General features: G+C 41.4%; 1 protein-coding gene across 1 annotated transcript in view; it reads left to right on the forward strand.

Moving 5' to 3' along the window:
- fcho1 (FCH and mu domain containing endocytic adaptor 1) overlaps positions 1 to 16,241 on the forward strand; it is a 62,009-nt gene that overhangs the window by 12,159 nt on the left and 33,609 nt on the right. Inside the window, exon 2 of the mRNA XM_023394516.2 lies at positions 2,077 to 2,127. Coding sequence (XP_023250284.1) covers positions 2,101 to 2,127 — 27 coding nt within the window. The 5' untranslated portion in view covers positions 2,077 to 2,100. The remainder of the gene's footprint in view (positions 1 to 2,076; positions 2,128 to 16,241) is intronic.

Genomic DNA, 16,241 nt, shown 5'->3' on the forward strand with positions numbered 1-16,241 from the left:
GTGGGTCAGAAGGTGTATGCTCAGCTGCTGCTACAGTGTCTTCCCTCCTGCCATCGGCCAACTGAAAATTGTCTCTGTCCAAAAAACACTTCTGCCACCTTAATGGGATTTTTACCTGGTTAAATAAAGGTTAGAAAATATATACATCTTGATTACCTGTTAGGAGAACATTGAGTATCCACAGTGTGTGTGTGTGTGTGTGTGTGTGTGTGTGTATATATATGTGTGGGTGTGTGTGTGTGGGGGTGTTAGGTCTTCGTTAGTATGATAATATTAATATGACTTGATGAAATCACTACATCCACTAAGGCCTTTTCAGCCTAACACGACTCTCTTTCACTATGGCTTCTGCTGACTCACTTATTGTGAGAGGTAAATGGATCGAGCCTTAAAATATTGATGCAACCAATTTCACATCTTGCTTAGAGTATTGATAATGGCGTCTGTGGGATCAATAAAAAGAATTAAAAAAAAAACCAGGGTCAGCCTTTTAGCTCCACTGTCTCTGTACTGTAACATCACACGTTTGTTTAAGCATATGACAAAAAAGCGATTAACCAAGAATAGCAAAAATAATGCTTATACACAGACATGGTGGTGGTCGGTCTCATCTAATGCAAATGATGTGTATCTCCAAAAATTGTCAAACTATATGCAATAATTATGTATAGTAATTAGTAGTAGTAGTTATATGAATTTGTTTTAGTATTATGTGACACGTCCTTGTTTCTCTTTGTAAGTGCTGAGAAGTTATTAGTTACTGCAGTTGCTTTTGCACTGCCAAATTAATAATAAGCAACAGCGGTGATATTCAGTCAGCAGATAAGAAAAACGCAGCCTCAGATATGAGCTGATCAACAGCAGCGTCTGACTGAATGTGTCTCAGCCAGTGAGGACTGCAGCTACCACTTTCACAAGCTGTGATCATCTCCTTGGTGACCACCTCCATCGATATATCTCCTCTCCCCTCTATTCCCTTACTCTCGTCCCCCAGCTCCCCTGTCACTCCTCCTTCCCGCTTCCTTCCTCGGCTCCCTCCATCCTCCGAGTTTATCCTTTGAAGTCATTTGCTCAACTCTCCTCTGCTCTCCCGCAGGAGTTCCCCCTTCCTACGCTGAAGGTGTCTCAGGAGTTTTTAGAGAGCCAGGACTTTCTGGAAGCTTGTTTATGTGCAATTTGCAGAGACATGAATAATGCAGTTTATTGTTAGAGAGCAGAGAAAAATGGTCAGTGTTCAAAATTGAGGACGGAGCTGAAAACAGTTGTGGAACCACAGTAAACTGCTACTTTCTATGGGAGGTAGCTGAAGCCTGCTGGAAAAGTCATTAATTTTTACTAGATCACCTAATACACTAATTAGTATATTAATGATGTCATTGCAAGGTCTTTGCATTCAGCCTAGAGGCAGCCTGTTTCAGCCCTTTATCTGTTTATCTCTCCTACTCTCAGTGCTGACATATACAGTAGTTTAATGCAGCCGAACTCCCAATAAAGCTGTTCTCATTTACATGTTTTCTGTTTCTGTTGTGAGACAATGGAACAAGTTTGAAATAGTGACTGAAACCTGGCCCATAAAGACTACATGTTAAGCAGCTCTCACTTCCAAGACATTTCCAAGCAGCTAAAAGACTGTGCTGTGATTTCAGCTATTTACTGGTACAATGATCATTCGGAGAGAAAGTTGGAAGCAAAACAGTAGACACAGAGGAGAGATGCAGGGCAGTACAGATGACTCTTAAATGAAAGTAGCTAAATTTTATCCAAATAGTTTCTAAAAAAAAAAAAAAAAAAAAGCAATTTTCCAGTGGGAAAAGTTCAACACTCGGCTGACCAATGGTGTAACTGACTCACTCACTCACTCACTCACCAAGGATGTAGCGCTGACCTGTGGCCAGTCTGGTCATAAATACTTACAGGTGAATACAGATTGTTGCAAGGCAACCCAACAGGCACCTTCCAGTTTCTCCTCCAGTTCTTTCTGGACTGTGATGTGGAGAAAATGGAGGTCAAGCAGAATGACAAAGAAACACTCTTAACATCAGCTTTTCCTCTAATGCAGTTCTACCTCTTTTACAGGTTGCTGTGAATCTCTGAGTGAAGATGGCCTTCTTTCAGAACAACTTCTGGGTAAGTCTCTTGAAAACACTTTTTATAATAAAATATAATAATGTAAAAATATGCAGAAGAGCCTGTGTGTATGATTGTTACATTGATTTGGCATTTGTGCCTTAAGCTGCCATGTATTTCTTACTCACCTATTATAGCTGAATCACAGCTATGAGTCACTGAGCTGTTCATTTATATTCTCAGTGGACAGCCAAGCTTCTGGCTCCCTGCTGCTCGTCAGGTACGCACTGAAAGCGTTTGCTGTCTCCCTCCTCCGCTCGCTTGAAAACCACAGAGGTCGATCTCGTATTCAGCCCCTTGCCACATGGAAAGCAATTTCATTCAGATTATTCTTGTAGGCTGAGATAATATCTCTTCCTGCGGTGTTACTGAATGCAAATGGTTGTTTTCTGAAGCAGTTGCAATGGCCCTTCACATGTTATTGCTTCTGACGCTCATGTCTTCACATTTGTTTATATATAACTCTGTTTTACCTGTTATTGTATTGTCTGTAAGGCCAATATGATACATGAGTTTCAGAACCAATTCCATAGCAATACTTTTTTAGGGAACGTAGTTGATACAAACCTGACATACCAGGTGGTTTGTTACACAGCATCATCTGGGATCATCACCACCTGCCAAAATACTTGGCAGGTGATTGGATGAATTACCTCTGCATCCTTCCTATTTTTTTCACTACCAGCAGATTCAATTTTCTATCGAGAAAATCCTTCAGTGCTGGTCGTTGCTCTTTTTTTAATGAAGAAATACTCTCCAGTTCTGATATAACTGACGCTATAGCAGCATCTACACTGACCTCTTTAGGAGCCGCCATTGTTGTTAATGAACAGTCACTTCTTGCTGCTTCTACGTCACGTCTGTACCTGCCAGTAGTTCCTCCCTCCTAGGACCCTGATTGGTCTGAACCACTGTGGTTTGGCTGCATCAAATAGCTTGGAACCTGTTGAGATGGATTCTCGCTTGTGAGAAATCCAACTGCCTTAATAATAACAAGATTGAGTTGATACCTTAGGTGAATATGTAATGGTTTTAACAAGCAATCATTATGTGGCAATGACAGCTGTGAGCTCCAGTTGAAAGCTGTTGAAAAAGCCAAAAGATGGACCTTGTGTACCAGTGTGCCCAGTGTGTCAGGGTTAAATAAAGAACATTACCAGAATGAAATATAGTCTGAAGTCAGAAACGTTTCTTGATTGAGATCGGGAAATATCTGATCAAAAAGAAGTAAACAACCTAAAGGTGTGATCAGGCAGTAAGCAAAGTGAATTTTCACCTCACGTTATTGTTGTGTACTGGGGCGAATGAACCATTTTTGTCTATTTGCCCTGAACAGCCACTGTACCTGCTATGTGTTAGCTGTAAGCTACCCAGCAACAGACAGCTGTTTCTGTGGAAGTGTGTCACAACTAACTAGGAAGTCTTCCTCTTGATATTTCCCTTCAGTTTTATGCTTGAGCTGAAGCATTTTCAACTTGCACAGACGTGTTTTTTAGCATCAGATATGTCTTCACACTGACTTTGTATGCATTTGAGCCGCCACTAAATTCACTTTGTGCTGCAGCTCAACACACAGTAAAGCCCCTTTTCCATTGGTCAAAAAACAGCCAAGATCCACTAATATTTGGATTTTGTCAGCGCTGGAAAAGGGTAAAATCAGCATTCACTCCTGGGTCAAATGACTGTGCAGTAGACTTGGGTATTTACCTGCTCCACCTCTGATCGGCATTAAACACAACACCTCGGTGAACACGCTCATTTCCGCCCTTTTTCCTGCTGTGACGTCTTTCAGAGCAAACAGACTGTAGACGGACCCGTTACCTGCACCAGCACAGTTAAAAACCAGAAACGCCACAGCTTCACTGTGCTTGGGCCTGCAAGTGTGAGCTGCAGCTCACCGATTGAAGCGCCTCGCACGGAAGCTCCGACACTGACAGGAGCAGCAGCCCGGGGATGAGATGCAACCAATCCATTTAAACAGTCTGCAGTCTCGGTGGCTAGCAGCTCACTCTTTCTCCACTGCCTCTGTGTGTGTGTGTGTGTGTGTGTGTGTGTGTGTGTGTGTGTGTGTGTGTGTGTGCGTGCGTGCGTGCGTGCGTGCGTGCGTGCGTGCGCACTCTAGCTGCATGGGATGACATTCCCTGTTTGTGTCCTCTCCGAACACAAAGGCAAGCTCGGCTGACAATGGAAAAGGAGTCAATTAGGATTTTAAAGAAAACCTGCTTATACTTGCTAATTTTGTAGTAAAAGGGGTGTAAGACTCTGACCATGCTTTCAGTGCTAACTTACAACACATGATATTGATAGCTAGTTGTAGTTTGTAAAAGCAAAAACTCAAAAACATAATTTTACAGAAACTTAATACTGTCTGATATCATGTGAGAATATTATAATAGACTATTAGAGACTCGTTTCACCAAAAATTAGCACATCTCTCTAATCTTATGTCACCAACAAAGCTGGTTATTACATGCATCACCAAGATAGGATTTATTATTTTTTATCAGATTGCGATAAGTGTATCTAATAAACTGATATCTCAGTAGAGTAATATTCGTTAATTGTGGCATTGATTACCTTAATTTGTGCAGTAATTAACGGCCTCAGTAGCAAATTTCCACAGATGTGTAAAGTGGAGGAGCGAAAACTCTCGTTTCTCCCCGCAGCATCACCCTCATCCCCAAGTGACTGTCTGTTTTTACTGGAGCGCCCTCCTTCATTTTCTCCTCCTTCCTCACTTTCTCCTCTGCTCTGTCCCCTGCACACCTGGTGCATCTATTTCAGGTGTGCCCTACTTCTCCTTGCTCGCCTCATCAGGCTACGACGTGTCCTCAGTAATATTTCAGCAGTTGAACTAAAATGAACTGTTCATACACAGAAATAAGATTTGGGAGGATTACTGGTCCTGCACCGAGACTTTGTCCTTAATGTGGCTATAATGGGATCGCTGCTACATTCGTCACTGCATACTGTGGATGGTTCTGTGTGTCCGTCTGTCTTGCCAGATAACATCGTCTCTGCTGTAGTCTGAAGGATCATTCTTCTTTGTCCTGTGTTCCAGCATCTAAAAATTCAACTGATTATAAAAGCAAAGGTGTTGTTATTACTTTTGGTTTGTGGAAGTGCATGTGTGTTCTCAATGACTTGGTAATATTCAGGGCTTAATAACTGTAGCTGCAGTGTTGGTACAGTCTTACAGTTTTTTTTTTTTTTTTGCCTGCTCAACAACCATCTATGATGAATAGTGTCATAGTGCAGTCTTTGTGCTGCAGGCAGAGAAGCAGACAGGCAGGTTTGCAGGCTGGAAGGCAGGTGGAAAAAGCACGAACATGAGAGCATACTGGTAGGAAGGGAAGCCGAATTTCAGCGGGGCACAAAGACAAGGTCATAGAGCTGCTGTGCTTCTGTGTTACAGAGATGATTAAATGTTAGGCTTCGCCACAGCGCTTGCCTCTGAAATGCAGGCAGAAAAAAAAGCTTAATTTTCTTCATCATTTAAGCTAACATATTGTGTTACTTGTGTGCCTGCATATGTGTCTACGTACACATAACTGCGCTTCCCAACAAGCCTGCTTTCAGACACAAATAGCTGTGTAATACAAATCAACCCTTTAGTTAATTAGCCAGCACTTGGGAACCCGTCACACACACACACACACACACACACACACACACACACACACACACACACACACACAGAGCCTCATCTTGTTTGGCTCAAGAACATTCACAGCCGCTCATAAAGCCTCCTCATCGCACGCTGTCCTTTCCTATTAACTATATAAAAGCTGTGCTCATGGCCCACAGGGGGAATCCCATCAGCTATAATTAAGTACATCCTTAGTAAATTAAGGCACAGTTAAGTCTTAAGAATACAATTTCTGTCTCTGTAAGGATTGGTGGGCTTAGTTATTCCTGGAATTTTTCTGTTTTTCCAGAAAGCACCAGAATAAAATACAGCTACAACAATCAGTCAATTAATCGATCAGTTGATAAACAGAAAAGGAATCGGCAGCTATTTTGATGAGCCAAATATTTTCTGCTTTCAACTTCTCAAATGTGAGCATTTGGTGCTTTTTATTTGACATACATGATAGTAAACTGAACATATTTGGGTTTTGGATTGTTGATCGGACAAAACGACATCTGAAGACATCACCGTAGGCTGTGGGACATTTTAACATTTTTCACTATTTTCAGACATTTTATAGACAAAATGAATAATTGATAAACGGAGAAAATAGTACAGGAGAATACTACAGATTCTTCTGTAATTGAAATAATCTTTAGTTGCTGCCCTGCAATGAAATTTCCTCACGAGGGATAATTGACAAGGTTGTTTTTTCTCATATATGATAAAGGAAAATCTTAATCCTGTCCTTCAAACTGGTTTAGTCAAGGCTAAATACCAAACCTTGGTTTGCCTCAGGAAATGGCTTAGTGGAGAAAGTAAGCGCTATAAAAACTCTTTTTTTAGCTGTGATTATTTAGTGCGATGTTACAGTTTGATGCGGTCGATCACGATCAGTCACCTGCTGAGCTGAAGCAGACAGATTTCATTTCTTTTCTTTTCTTCAGTGCAGTCACTAGATGTATGATGACTGTAACAGTCACTTCTCATGAAGTACACGGCCCCTCTCTGTGTGAAGTCGCACCACTGCTGGTTCCCTGAAGCTTAATAAGCATAATTTCACATTTCATAAAAATGTAGTAATTTACTTCTTTTTTTTTTCCAGAGAATAAATTATTACTGTATTTCGGACGAGGCCAAGGCTCCTCCACTATAATGCACTGTGGGGAACGGAAACCTGCAAATTGGGTAAAGCGGGCAAATAACTGCGGCCCCAGACTGTCATGGACTCAAGGCTCCAGGTTTACTGTGTGACAGTTAGTTTGGAAAATTTGAATAACTGATAATAAAGCAAAATATAAACCAAAGTGATGACGGCTTGAAGGCATATCCTGTGCATGTTAGGGTGAGGGTCACTTTTGGGGGTTGGGAGGCTGCCAGCTTTTCTTTGTCGCTGTAACAGCAGGAGAACTGCCAGCGTCCTCGCCACTGCACTCAAAACGAGCTGATATTTTGGCCTGGCTTTCAGACGTTTCTCCATCTTTGGTTTTTAGAGGGATTTATGACACTTGTTGGAAAGCTTTTATTGCACTCAACGTAACGAGTTGTCAACCTGTCTCTCCTCTGCCCCACTCGAGAGGACAGGAGAGGAGAGGACAGGAGAGGAGAGGAGAGAGGAGAGGACAGGAGAGGAGAGGAGAGAGGAGAGGAGAGGACAGGAGAGGAGAGAGGAGAGAGGAGGAGAGGAGAGAGGAGAGGACAGGAGAGGAGAGGAGAGAGGAGAGGAGAGGACAGGAGAGGAGAGGACAGGAGAGGAGAGGACAGGAGAGGAGAGGACAGGAGAGGAGAGGAGAGGAGAGGCTCTCACACTGTGCTCTAATGAAAGGGGTGCACATACATTTTAAAATGTCTTATTTTTTTCTTTCTTTGCTTTCTTAGGGGTCAGTGGGAGGGGAATCACTACATAGCAAAGGCACAGGACTGTTGGCTGGTTTCTGCCATATTCAGCACTGTTTTGAGCATTAAAAGTAAATTGAGGATCCTTTTCAAAATTCCTGATCTTTAAGAAATACACCACTCCACAGTCGGTATACAAGAAATAAACCTATTCATCCATCCAGCCATTTATTTATTTATTTACTTCAATCAATCCAGTGAACATTTCCAGCACATATTTTACACAAATAAGCCACAATGGGAAACAGCTATCTTGCACCAGCAAAATGTCAGAAAAAATGTAATGGTTATTATTCTCAATTGCTCCTGCAGTTCCACCACCTTTCACCTTTTCTCATGTATTTATTTATTTATTATTTTTCTGCAGTTGTGAGCAGCTTCTCCATTTCCCTGGTTCATTTTGTCCATCGACATTGCAGCCAAAAAAGTCTATTTTGGCTTGATGTAATTCATTTTTTAGTGTGAACACATTACATGCACAAAACCTGCTGAGAATGAATATGCAGTATGGATTGGGGACACCGCAGTAGTCATCGTGATGAAGCTCTCTGCCTTTAAATCACAGAATAAGGATATAACTGATTCTTTTGAAACTCTGTGGGTCTGTACCTGGACTGGAAGAAATCTCTCCCCACAACTGAGACATGTGGGAATTCATTATTAAGGAGACCTGTAGAAGGATCTTGAATAATATTCCCATCTCTCCTCCCAGAACAGACTATGTTTTGTTTCTCTGCGGTGGTGAATAGACGATAAAAGCCCTGCATGTTATCCAGGGGAATTTAACAGCATGAGACTATCAGTATAGATCAGCAAGCTGCTCTGTTTTGGGGCTGTGTGGTGCACAGTGCTGTCTCGTATCTTCTCTTCTTCGAAACTGCTCCCTCTTTGCCCGCAGATACGAGAGAAAGAGTGTGTTCACAGAAACGCACACAAACAAAACCCGGTGGGTTTTTATTATTGCCTGCTTCTCAGTTTAATGATGCCAGCGTTGCTACGATCCCATCACTTTGAGTCATGGGGTTTTCTCTCGGGGTTAAGAACAGTAAACACACAGTGTGAAACTCTTTTTTTTTTTTTTTTCCTGACCATGTTTCCTTTCCTCCCCTGCCTCTGTCTCGTCTTTCACTTTCCTCCCCTGGTCTTTACTTCTAACCTTTTCCTTTCCTTTGTTCTGTGCCAAGTTAGATTAAGATCCAATATAACGGTTGCCATATTTGTGTGGATGTTCTGGTGTATGGAAAAGAAGGAGAGAGAATAACAAGGGAGGTGAAGTGATTTTGTATAGTTTTGGATGGCTGAAAGTGCCAACTATCCATATGGTCCATCCCTACTTCACTGCAAAACGCAACAGGCAAAATAAAACCTCTTCGACTTGCTGAGGAGAATTTTCTCAGATCAGCCTACTCTACAAATTAGTTTTGAGCCCTCAGTGATGACGGGCTGCTCCTGCTGCTGCTGCTACCTGCTCCTGATGTTATTGACATCTCTGCTGTGGGACCGTTCATTCAGCTCAACCTGCCAAGTCAGCAGAAAAACTCCCTGTGAGTCAGCTAAACCCGGCGGCACCGACTGGTCAATCTGTTCGCTGGATGGTGTCTGGTGCAGGGGTGGGTCGTTACTTTTCAGGAGGCAGCTACATTATGTGGTGTGTAGAACTGCATCATATGGGATCTGTATTTTAATGATCCGTTTGCAGCTGCCAAAAAATTTCTGTGCCAGAAAGTAAATTTAATATTATTTATCTGTGACGACTGCGATAATTGCGGTTCCCAATGGAAACTTGTTCACCCAAGTAAAAACGTCAGAATAAAAACAAATCATTAGGTATATAAGGAGACGCCTGAATAGAGCAGCAGAAGAGTAGTACAAAATCTCTTTACAAATAATTTTTATCTTTCTATATTCATTGCACCTGCAACGTTTCTGTCACTTCACAATAATGTACAAATTATATTTGTAAATATATGATGTATGAACAGTCACCCGATTCATTTTATTCTGGCACGGCTGAAAATTTGTAATTTCTGCAGGAGATAAGAGACTTAAGACAGCAAACCTGAAGAAGCCGAATATTAAACCGTGCTCGTCTAAAGAAGTTATATTTCATGCAGAAACTCAAATGTCTGATGCAGCTGGATTTGAATTTCTACAACAATCACTCACACAAATGCAACTATGAAGAACAGAGCATAATGTCTGCAGTATGACTATTACCTTCATACTTGATTCTAGTTATAGATTGTTGCTGTGTGTAAATGTATGTGTGAGCCCTTGAAAACATGCACGACCATCATGCATGACCTTAAAGTGAAATTATATTTTCCTTCTAAGCTTAATCTACACAAAGAAAGGTGTTACGGATAACTGAGGGTTGCAGAGGCTTGCAGAGAAGCCGACACACCCACACTCCAAATGTTGTGGCTTTCAAGAAAGTTGATCGGTAGCCTTGGGTTGGTGCGGGTTCAGAGACCGAAAAACAAATAAAACAAAAACGCCATACAACTCACACATACAAGTATAAAAGAGGCAGACATGTGAAGCACAATTCAGCTTTAGCTGCCTTGTCTTTTCTCTTTTGTTTTGGTCGGTTCTGCCGTGTTCCTCTCAGTATCTTAGTTCAGTGCAGGAATGTCCTCAGACATCTGATCCTCTCAGACGGACTGTAAAGGCAGATTTGACCAATAGCCAGAACGAAAGGCACAGCTCTGGATGATGCCAGACGACAAAAAACAAAGTGTATTAAAAAGCCAGAGCCAAGCTGAGCTTCATGCTCGTGTCTATGTTGAAATTCTTGCAAAAAACCCCCCCAAAAAAAACAGAAGTCTGAAAGAAGCAACTTGGTGCACTTGGAAACAGTGTTGGACTCATTATAATGCAGAGATGAGGTGCGGTTTTCATCATGTTTGTACTGCAGTGCCAAGGCGTCTTCTTGTTGCCATTATGATGAATGATTTCAGTTTGATATAATAAAGACCAGTCAGTTCAATTCAAGGGTGTCACCCAGCTCTGTGCTCCTGTCAGCTGATGGTGTACACACCTTCCCTCAAACTGGCAAACAGGTCGCGCGGGTTTTCTGGAAGATCCTTCATTTATTCCCCCAGGATGTTAGAGAAAAGTTGTGCGACCTGTTTACTAATTTGATTTTGATATTGTCCCAGGCTATGTGTGTGTTTTTGTTCAGTTAGAAGGTACATTCAGTCCTAACGCAGAATCCATCAAGTTTGCTCGTCCACTCTGTTCTTTTTTTGAACTATCCAGCACCACTTTTTTCAGTATTTTCTGCAGCCTTCTTCTTTTTTTATGCCTTAGGTTTACTCAACATCAGATTTTTGGTGGATATTTTAGGAGAAATGTGATGTTTCTACAACACCCATTAAAATTTTAAAGTTTGAAAATCAGAACAGCAGCACTACTCGCAGCAGCCCAGTGAGTCGTGTACTCATCCGGTCAGGATCAGAGGGGTCCATGGTGATGTATGAGTGAAAGAGAAAGCTGTCAATCATTTATTATTCAGCGTCTTTGAAAGCAAATACCCACAGTGTCTGGCCACACTAAAATGATGAGAGTGAAAAGTGTATTTTGGTGTTGGTCAGAAGTTGAGGCATAACTGAAACACCTTTTCTTGCCTACAACTTGTTGTTTTGTGGATAAAAATGTTTGTAAAAGTTTGTGGTTCTGTTCATGAAAAGCCAGAAAAGATCCCTTGTCGCCTCTTTCTGTCCTTTAGTGATCCACAGCACAACTCAGACGCAATTACGGCGAACATGCAGAGGAAGATCTTTTATTTGTAGTGAAGCAGCTGTGAAGCAGAGCCTGCAGTGCAGAGTTTAGCTCAGCCCAGGTTTCCTCACTGTCTGTAATTAGTTTTCATACAAGCCCGAGGGGAAGTCTCAAGATGCGTCTAATTAGAATCAAGCGAGGAGTGTGGAGGATGTCTGAAGATTCTCAGTTATCTGAGAGCGGCTGAATCAAGGGCAACTGGTTGATGCCTGAATGATTCTCGCAATCGCTTCATTTTAACAACCATTCACATTTAACCTCAGGTGACTCCTCCGACAGCTGTCGTTACAACAGCCAGCAGCACTAACGAACAAAGTGACATCAACGGCCTTGATGATGACCACACGGACGTTGTAGCTGAGCACTTGTGATCCGATCACTGTAGAAGTGTTAAGTGCAGGTCTGAGCAGGGCCTTAAATACCTGGGACTGAAGAAGACTCTAATATTTACAACCGGGTCCGGCTGCACTTCCTGGATGTGATCAGTTAGATTGAGCAAACTCTGTGATTAAGGTGGCAAACTGTCAGCTAGATGAAATAGTGTAGAGGAAATGTCTCAATGTGTGTTTCTGCTTTTTGTTCTGTCTGTGATCTAAAATAGTTTCTGCCAAAGATACAGTGGCAGCATAAATCTGAGGAAAGCTCGGTAAGCCTCGTTCTGTTTTACATGTTCCTACAGTAAACATTTGAAGGCCTTTCTGTTGTTACAGGCAGAGGAACGCACCAGAATATCCTCACCTCACCTGAGGCGCATTATTCCTGCATTGTACAAAAGCTGGTCTGAGACTTTTTCTCTGAGCAGCAGTAAAGACGAGTTAATGTTGGAGATCGACAAGTGGACTTACAACCAAATTAGTGTTTTAGAAATTGACTCTCGATATAACAAAACAAATATAAATCCCAATGAAAATGTCCTGTCCCATGAAAATCTTTCTGTTCTGGGTTGAATCAAACAATGTGCATCTCATTTATTCAAACACATTTTGGTCCTTAGTATTTTTAAACAAAAAGAGATTGCTGATCATAAGTTTGTATTCATTTAAAACATCATCATTTTTATTGCAAAAAAGTGGCTTTGAATTGGCAAATAATGAGATAAAGCTGAGAGTCTCTGTCTGTTCCTCTTTCACAGTGATTTCATGATCCACTGTGCTTCATGGTTTTGAGACAAACAGAATGTCTAATAACAGTGAGGGCTGACTCTGAATGTGGCTAATAAATCAATGAAATAATAATGATACTTTTTCTAAAGCACTTCCAAAATAATGGTAATAATTTAAAGTAGAACACAGAATAAAACGACGAAACAGTAAAATAATGAGGAGCATACACAAAATAAAACGGGTTGATATTTAAGACGAGGCAGTTTCATCTGCATCTGTCATCGCTTAAATCTTTAAGGTTTAAGGAGGTTTTAAGTCTAAGCTGGGCCAGTCGCACAGGGCAGGACCACAGTGCTGTTGCAGGAATCACTCAGGCATCAGCCAAACAGTTCTGTTAATCTAGCTCTTTTATTTCCAAATACATTTTAAAACTAATATTCAAACAAATGAAAACATGTAGACGAACCTGCATTGTCTCCCGCAGTGAACAGTGCTGAAAGAACTGACCCCTGGCTGAACCCAAATGTTGACCTCTGCTAATATGTTTTTTCCTAAAGAGCTTCACTGGGCTTTTGAATTTGCATTGTTAAGTGTTTTGGACGGAGGACAGCATGGAAATTGTTGTGTGTTTTTTGGCATTTTTTGTTTTGCTGTGAGAGTCGAGACTGAATATAGTGTGAGGATCAGCACGCCCGTTCTTAAAGTCCATAAAGTGAAACGATCCTGACCACCGTCATCATGTCGACCGACCATGTCGAGGCTCGTAACCCTTTAACAGGCCAGTGCTGGCATTTCATTTAAAATGATAATTTCCCTGCTGCTCACCATCCCCCTTAACAAATTTGAGCAGGGCCCCCACACCTCATAGTGGTCCTCAGAAGTCTGAGTGTTCATGAAAAGGTTGCCCACATACACATTTTACAACCCCCCCACTACCACCCCCCCACCCACAACCAACCATTCCTCTTCTCCTCTCTCATCATCCCGCCCATTGTCATGGTAATGGGCTCCATCGTGCGTGACCAAAACGGTCAACTTAATTGATGAAAAAGAGATCAGTTGAAGGGAGAGAAGAGGGGGGTTTGCATATATCAGACGTGAAGGGTTTTCATCCGCTAAAGGCTTCAGGAATACATTATGGCACTTGAAGACACTTGGAAGACTGTCGGTGGGTTTGCAGCTCCCATGTAATGTGCTATCGGATCGCTTAGCATGGCCCAACATGTACAAGTGCCAGCTCACATCTGGTCTCTCAATCAAGAACCTGCACACTTAAACACGCGCAAGCGTAGCTCAGGATCGCACTCCCATAGTGATGATTTCATTTGTGTTGCACCGACCTGTCAGAGAACGTGCTCCTATACGGTTATAAAAGGTGATGTGGCTTGTCTTTGTCCCGCAGGTGTTTGACCTGGAAGAGAACAGATTCTGAAAATAGGCTGCATTTTAGGGGTGACATAAACTGGCACAATAACAGCAGCATTTCGTTCTTTAGGAACTAATTTATGTCAAGTTATGATGATGTAGTCTGTGAGTCATGCGGAAATATTAAAGCAATGAGTAAATATGATATGCTATGAAGTTAAAATATTGAAAATATTCAACAAGGCTTCTTATTGACTGTTATCATTAGCAAATACGGTTTGCATAACCCACGTGAGCACTATAGTCATCCGCGGTGTGTGGATGTGCTCTATTTGCATACGGTCATCAGACAAGGCCGCTAGCAGTGGTGGACAGGTGCTGTATCGGGCTGTGGAGAGGCAGGGGTGTGTTTGTGTGTGTGTGTGTGTGTGTGTGTGTGTGTGTGGAGGCTTAGACTGGCAGCTCATCTTTCCGTGGCGAGGGTAGGGTTTCAACAAAAGGCGTCTGCCAACTGCAAGAAAGGAACAAAACCTAGAGAGAGTAATGGTCAGCCTGTTGAATAGAGCAGACCCCTGCCAATAAACAGCTCTGTGCAGCCGGCTGAAGGCCCCTCCACTGTTTATAAAACGCTAATGTTAAAGCACTCAACTATTGTGTAATAATACAAAACCCTATTCTTTGTCAAGAAGAGGAGAAAATAGGATTGAATATAGATAAGCTAGAGAATGACTGATATTGGATGTTTTTTTATGCTTTATTTAGTGGGATTAAGTTTAACAATCGTCCCGTTTCACTCTAATTTAACAAACGTTTTTAAAAGCAGCAGAACAGTTTTATTTCAGAATGATGAAATATTCCTCAATAAGGCTGTAACTTTACAATCTTATTTTTCAAAAGTATTTCACATGACAGTTTAAAAAAACGGCACAACACAATGATAGAAAGATCTTATTTGTATCAAGGACATTGCATAAAGGGCCAGTTCACCCAAACCACAAAAACATGTTATCTCACTTGCTGCTAGTGGTATCTTCCCAAGTAGAGATAGTTTTCTCTAATAACATTTTTGATGTACTGTAAATTAACATGTATGAAATATAATGTTTCTGCCTGCACCCAGGTACAATGTAGGTGAGTAGAATAACATTCTTGATGCTCCCAACATTGGAGACAACACGCAGAGAATCCACAGGACGAGTTATGACAGCTTTCATTAGAAGTGTCCTTTGTTTTGTGTTTTGCGTGAACTGACCCTTTGAACACGGACGATTTGACATTTGTCTCAGTCGATCTTATTACCCCGACATTGTTATTTTATTTATACATTTTTTCTTTTGCAGTTTATTATGGAAAATATTGCAGATAAAATGTTTAGGCAGGTGCAGGATAAAACAGAAAATGAAGAGTATCTGCTCTATGCTGCAACTAATTATTGTTTTAATTATCAATCAATCTGCTGATTATTGTCCCTAAAAATAGCCAACATACAAATGCCCACCACAAATTCCAAGAGTCCATTTTCAAAAAGCTTGTTTTATGTGATAAACAAACCAAAGAGCTCTGACTGTTATTTTGTCCTTTAACTTCCTGTCTGCAGTGGAAGTGGGAGTGTGTCGTGTCGTGTAGATTCAGATCTGCGGCTTGTGAACTCCTTGTACCTACATTTTAATAGATACCTGATCAGGTTTGTAATATAACGGACAGAGTGAAGAGCTGGAAGAGCTGCTTCTACAGCAGTCTGACGAACATCACCCGCTAATTAGATCAGTTCTCCAGCACAGGGATCGTCTTACATATAAAAGCCATAGTGGCTGGTCAGAATGTGTTTTATTATGTCTTTATAACAACTTGGTATCGCAGCAGTAGTTGTCTGAGTGGCCGTTCAAAGCGTGTGTTAATACAGTATTTGTTTCATCCTGAACAGAGTCACAGTTGAGACTTGTTTGGTTTGTAAAACTATTAATCTTCACATTCCAGCTGGTTGTACAATTAACAATTTAATTATTCCAAATTTTATTACCAATGAAATATGTGTTACATGTTATCTGGTGGCTGAAAAGTTGTATTTCAACTCGTATGAATAAATCAGCCTGCGGACCAGTGTTTATCATTTGTGGCAACTGCAAATAATGTATGTATGTACTGCTGCGACCCAGTTAAGGCTGCAGCTAGCTTCGCTGCACAGGTCGTCTTTTTAACATTATGTCTTTGTAGGATATGGTGTTGTCAGGTCATATGACCTCCTCATGAATGTGGATGTGTGTTCCCATTTCTGAGTGATGTGTAATTGGCTGTCTGACCCGATCAGGGCCAAGACTTTTGAAGCAGGTTTAATG

This window comes from Seriola lalandi, unplaced genomic scaffold (genome assembly GCF_002814215.2).
Source record: "Seriola lalandi dorsalis isolate HSWRI2012SDOR001 ecotype SW California unplaced genomic scaffold, Sedor1 jcf7180002054949, whole genome shotgun sequence".
In the NCBI taxonomy this organism is placed as follows: Eukaryota; Metazoa; Chordata; class Actinopteri; order Carangiformes; family Carangidae; genus Seriola; species Seriola lalandi.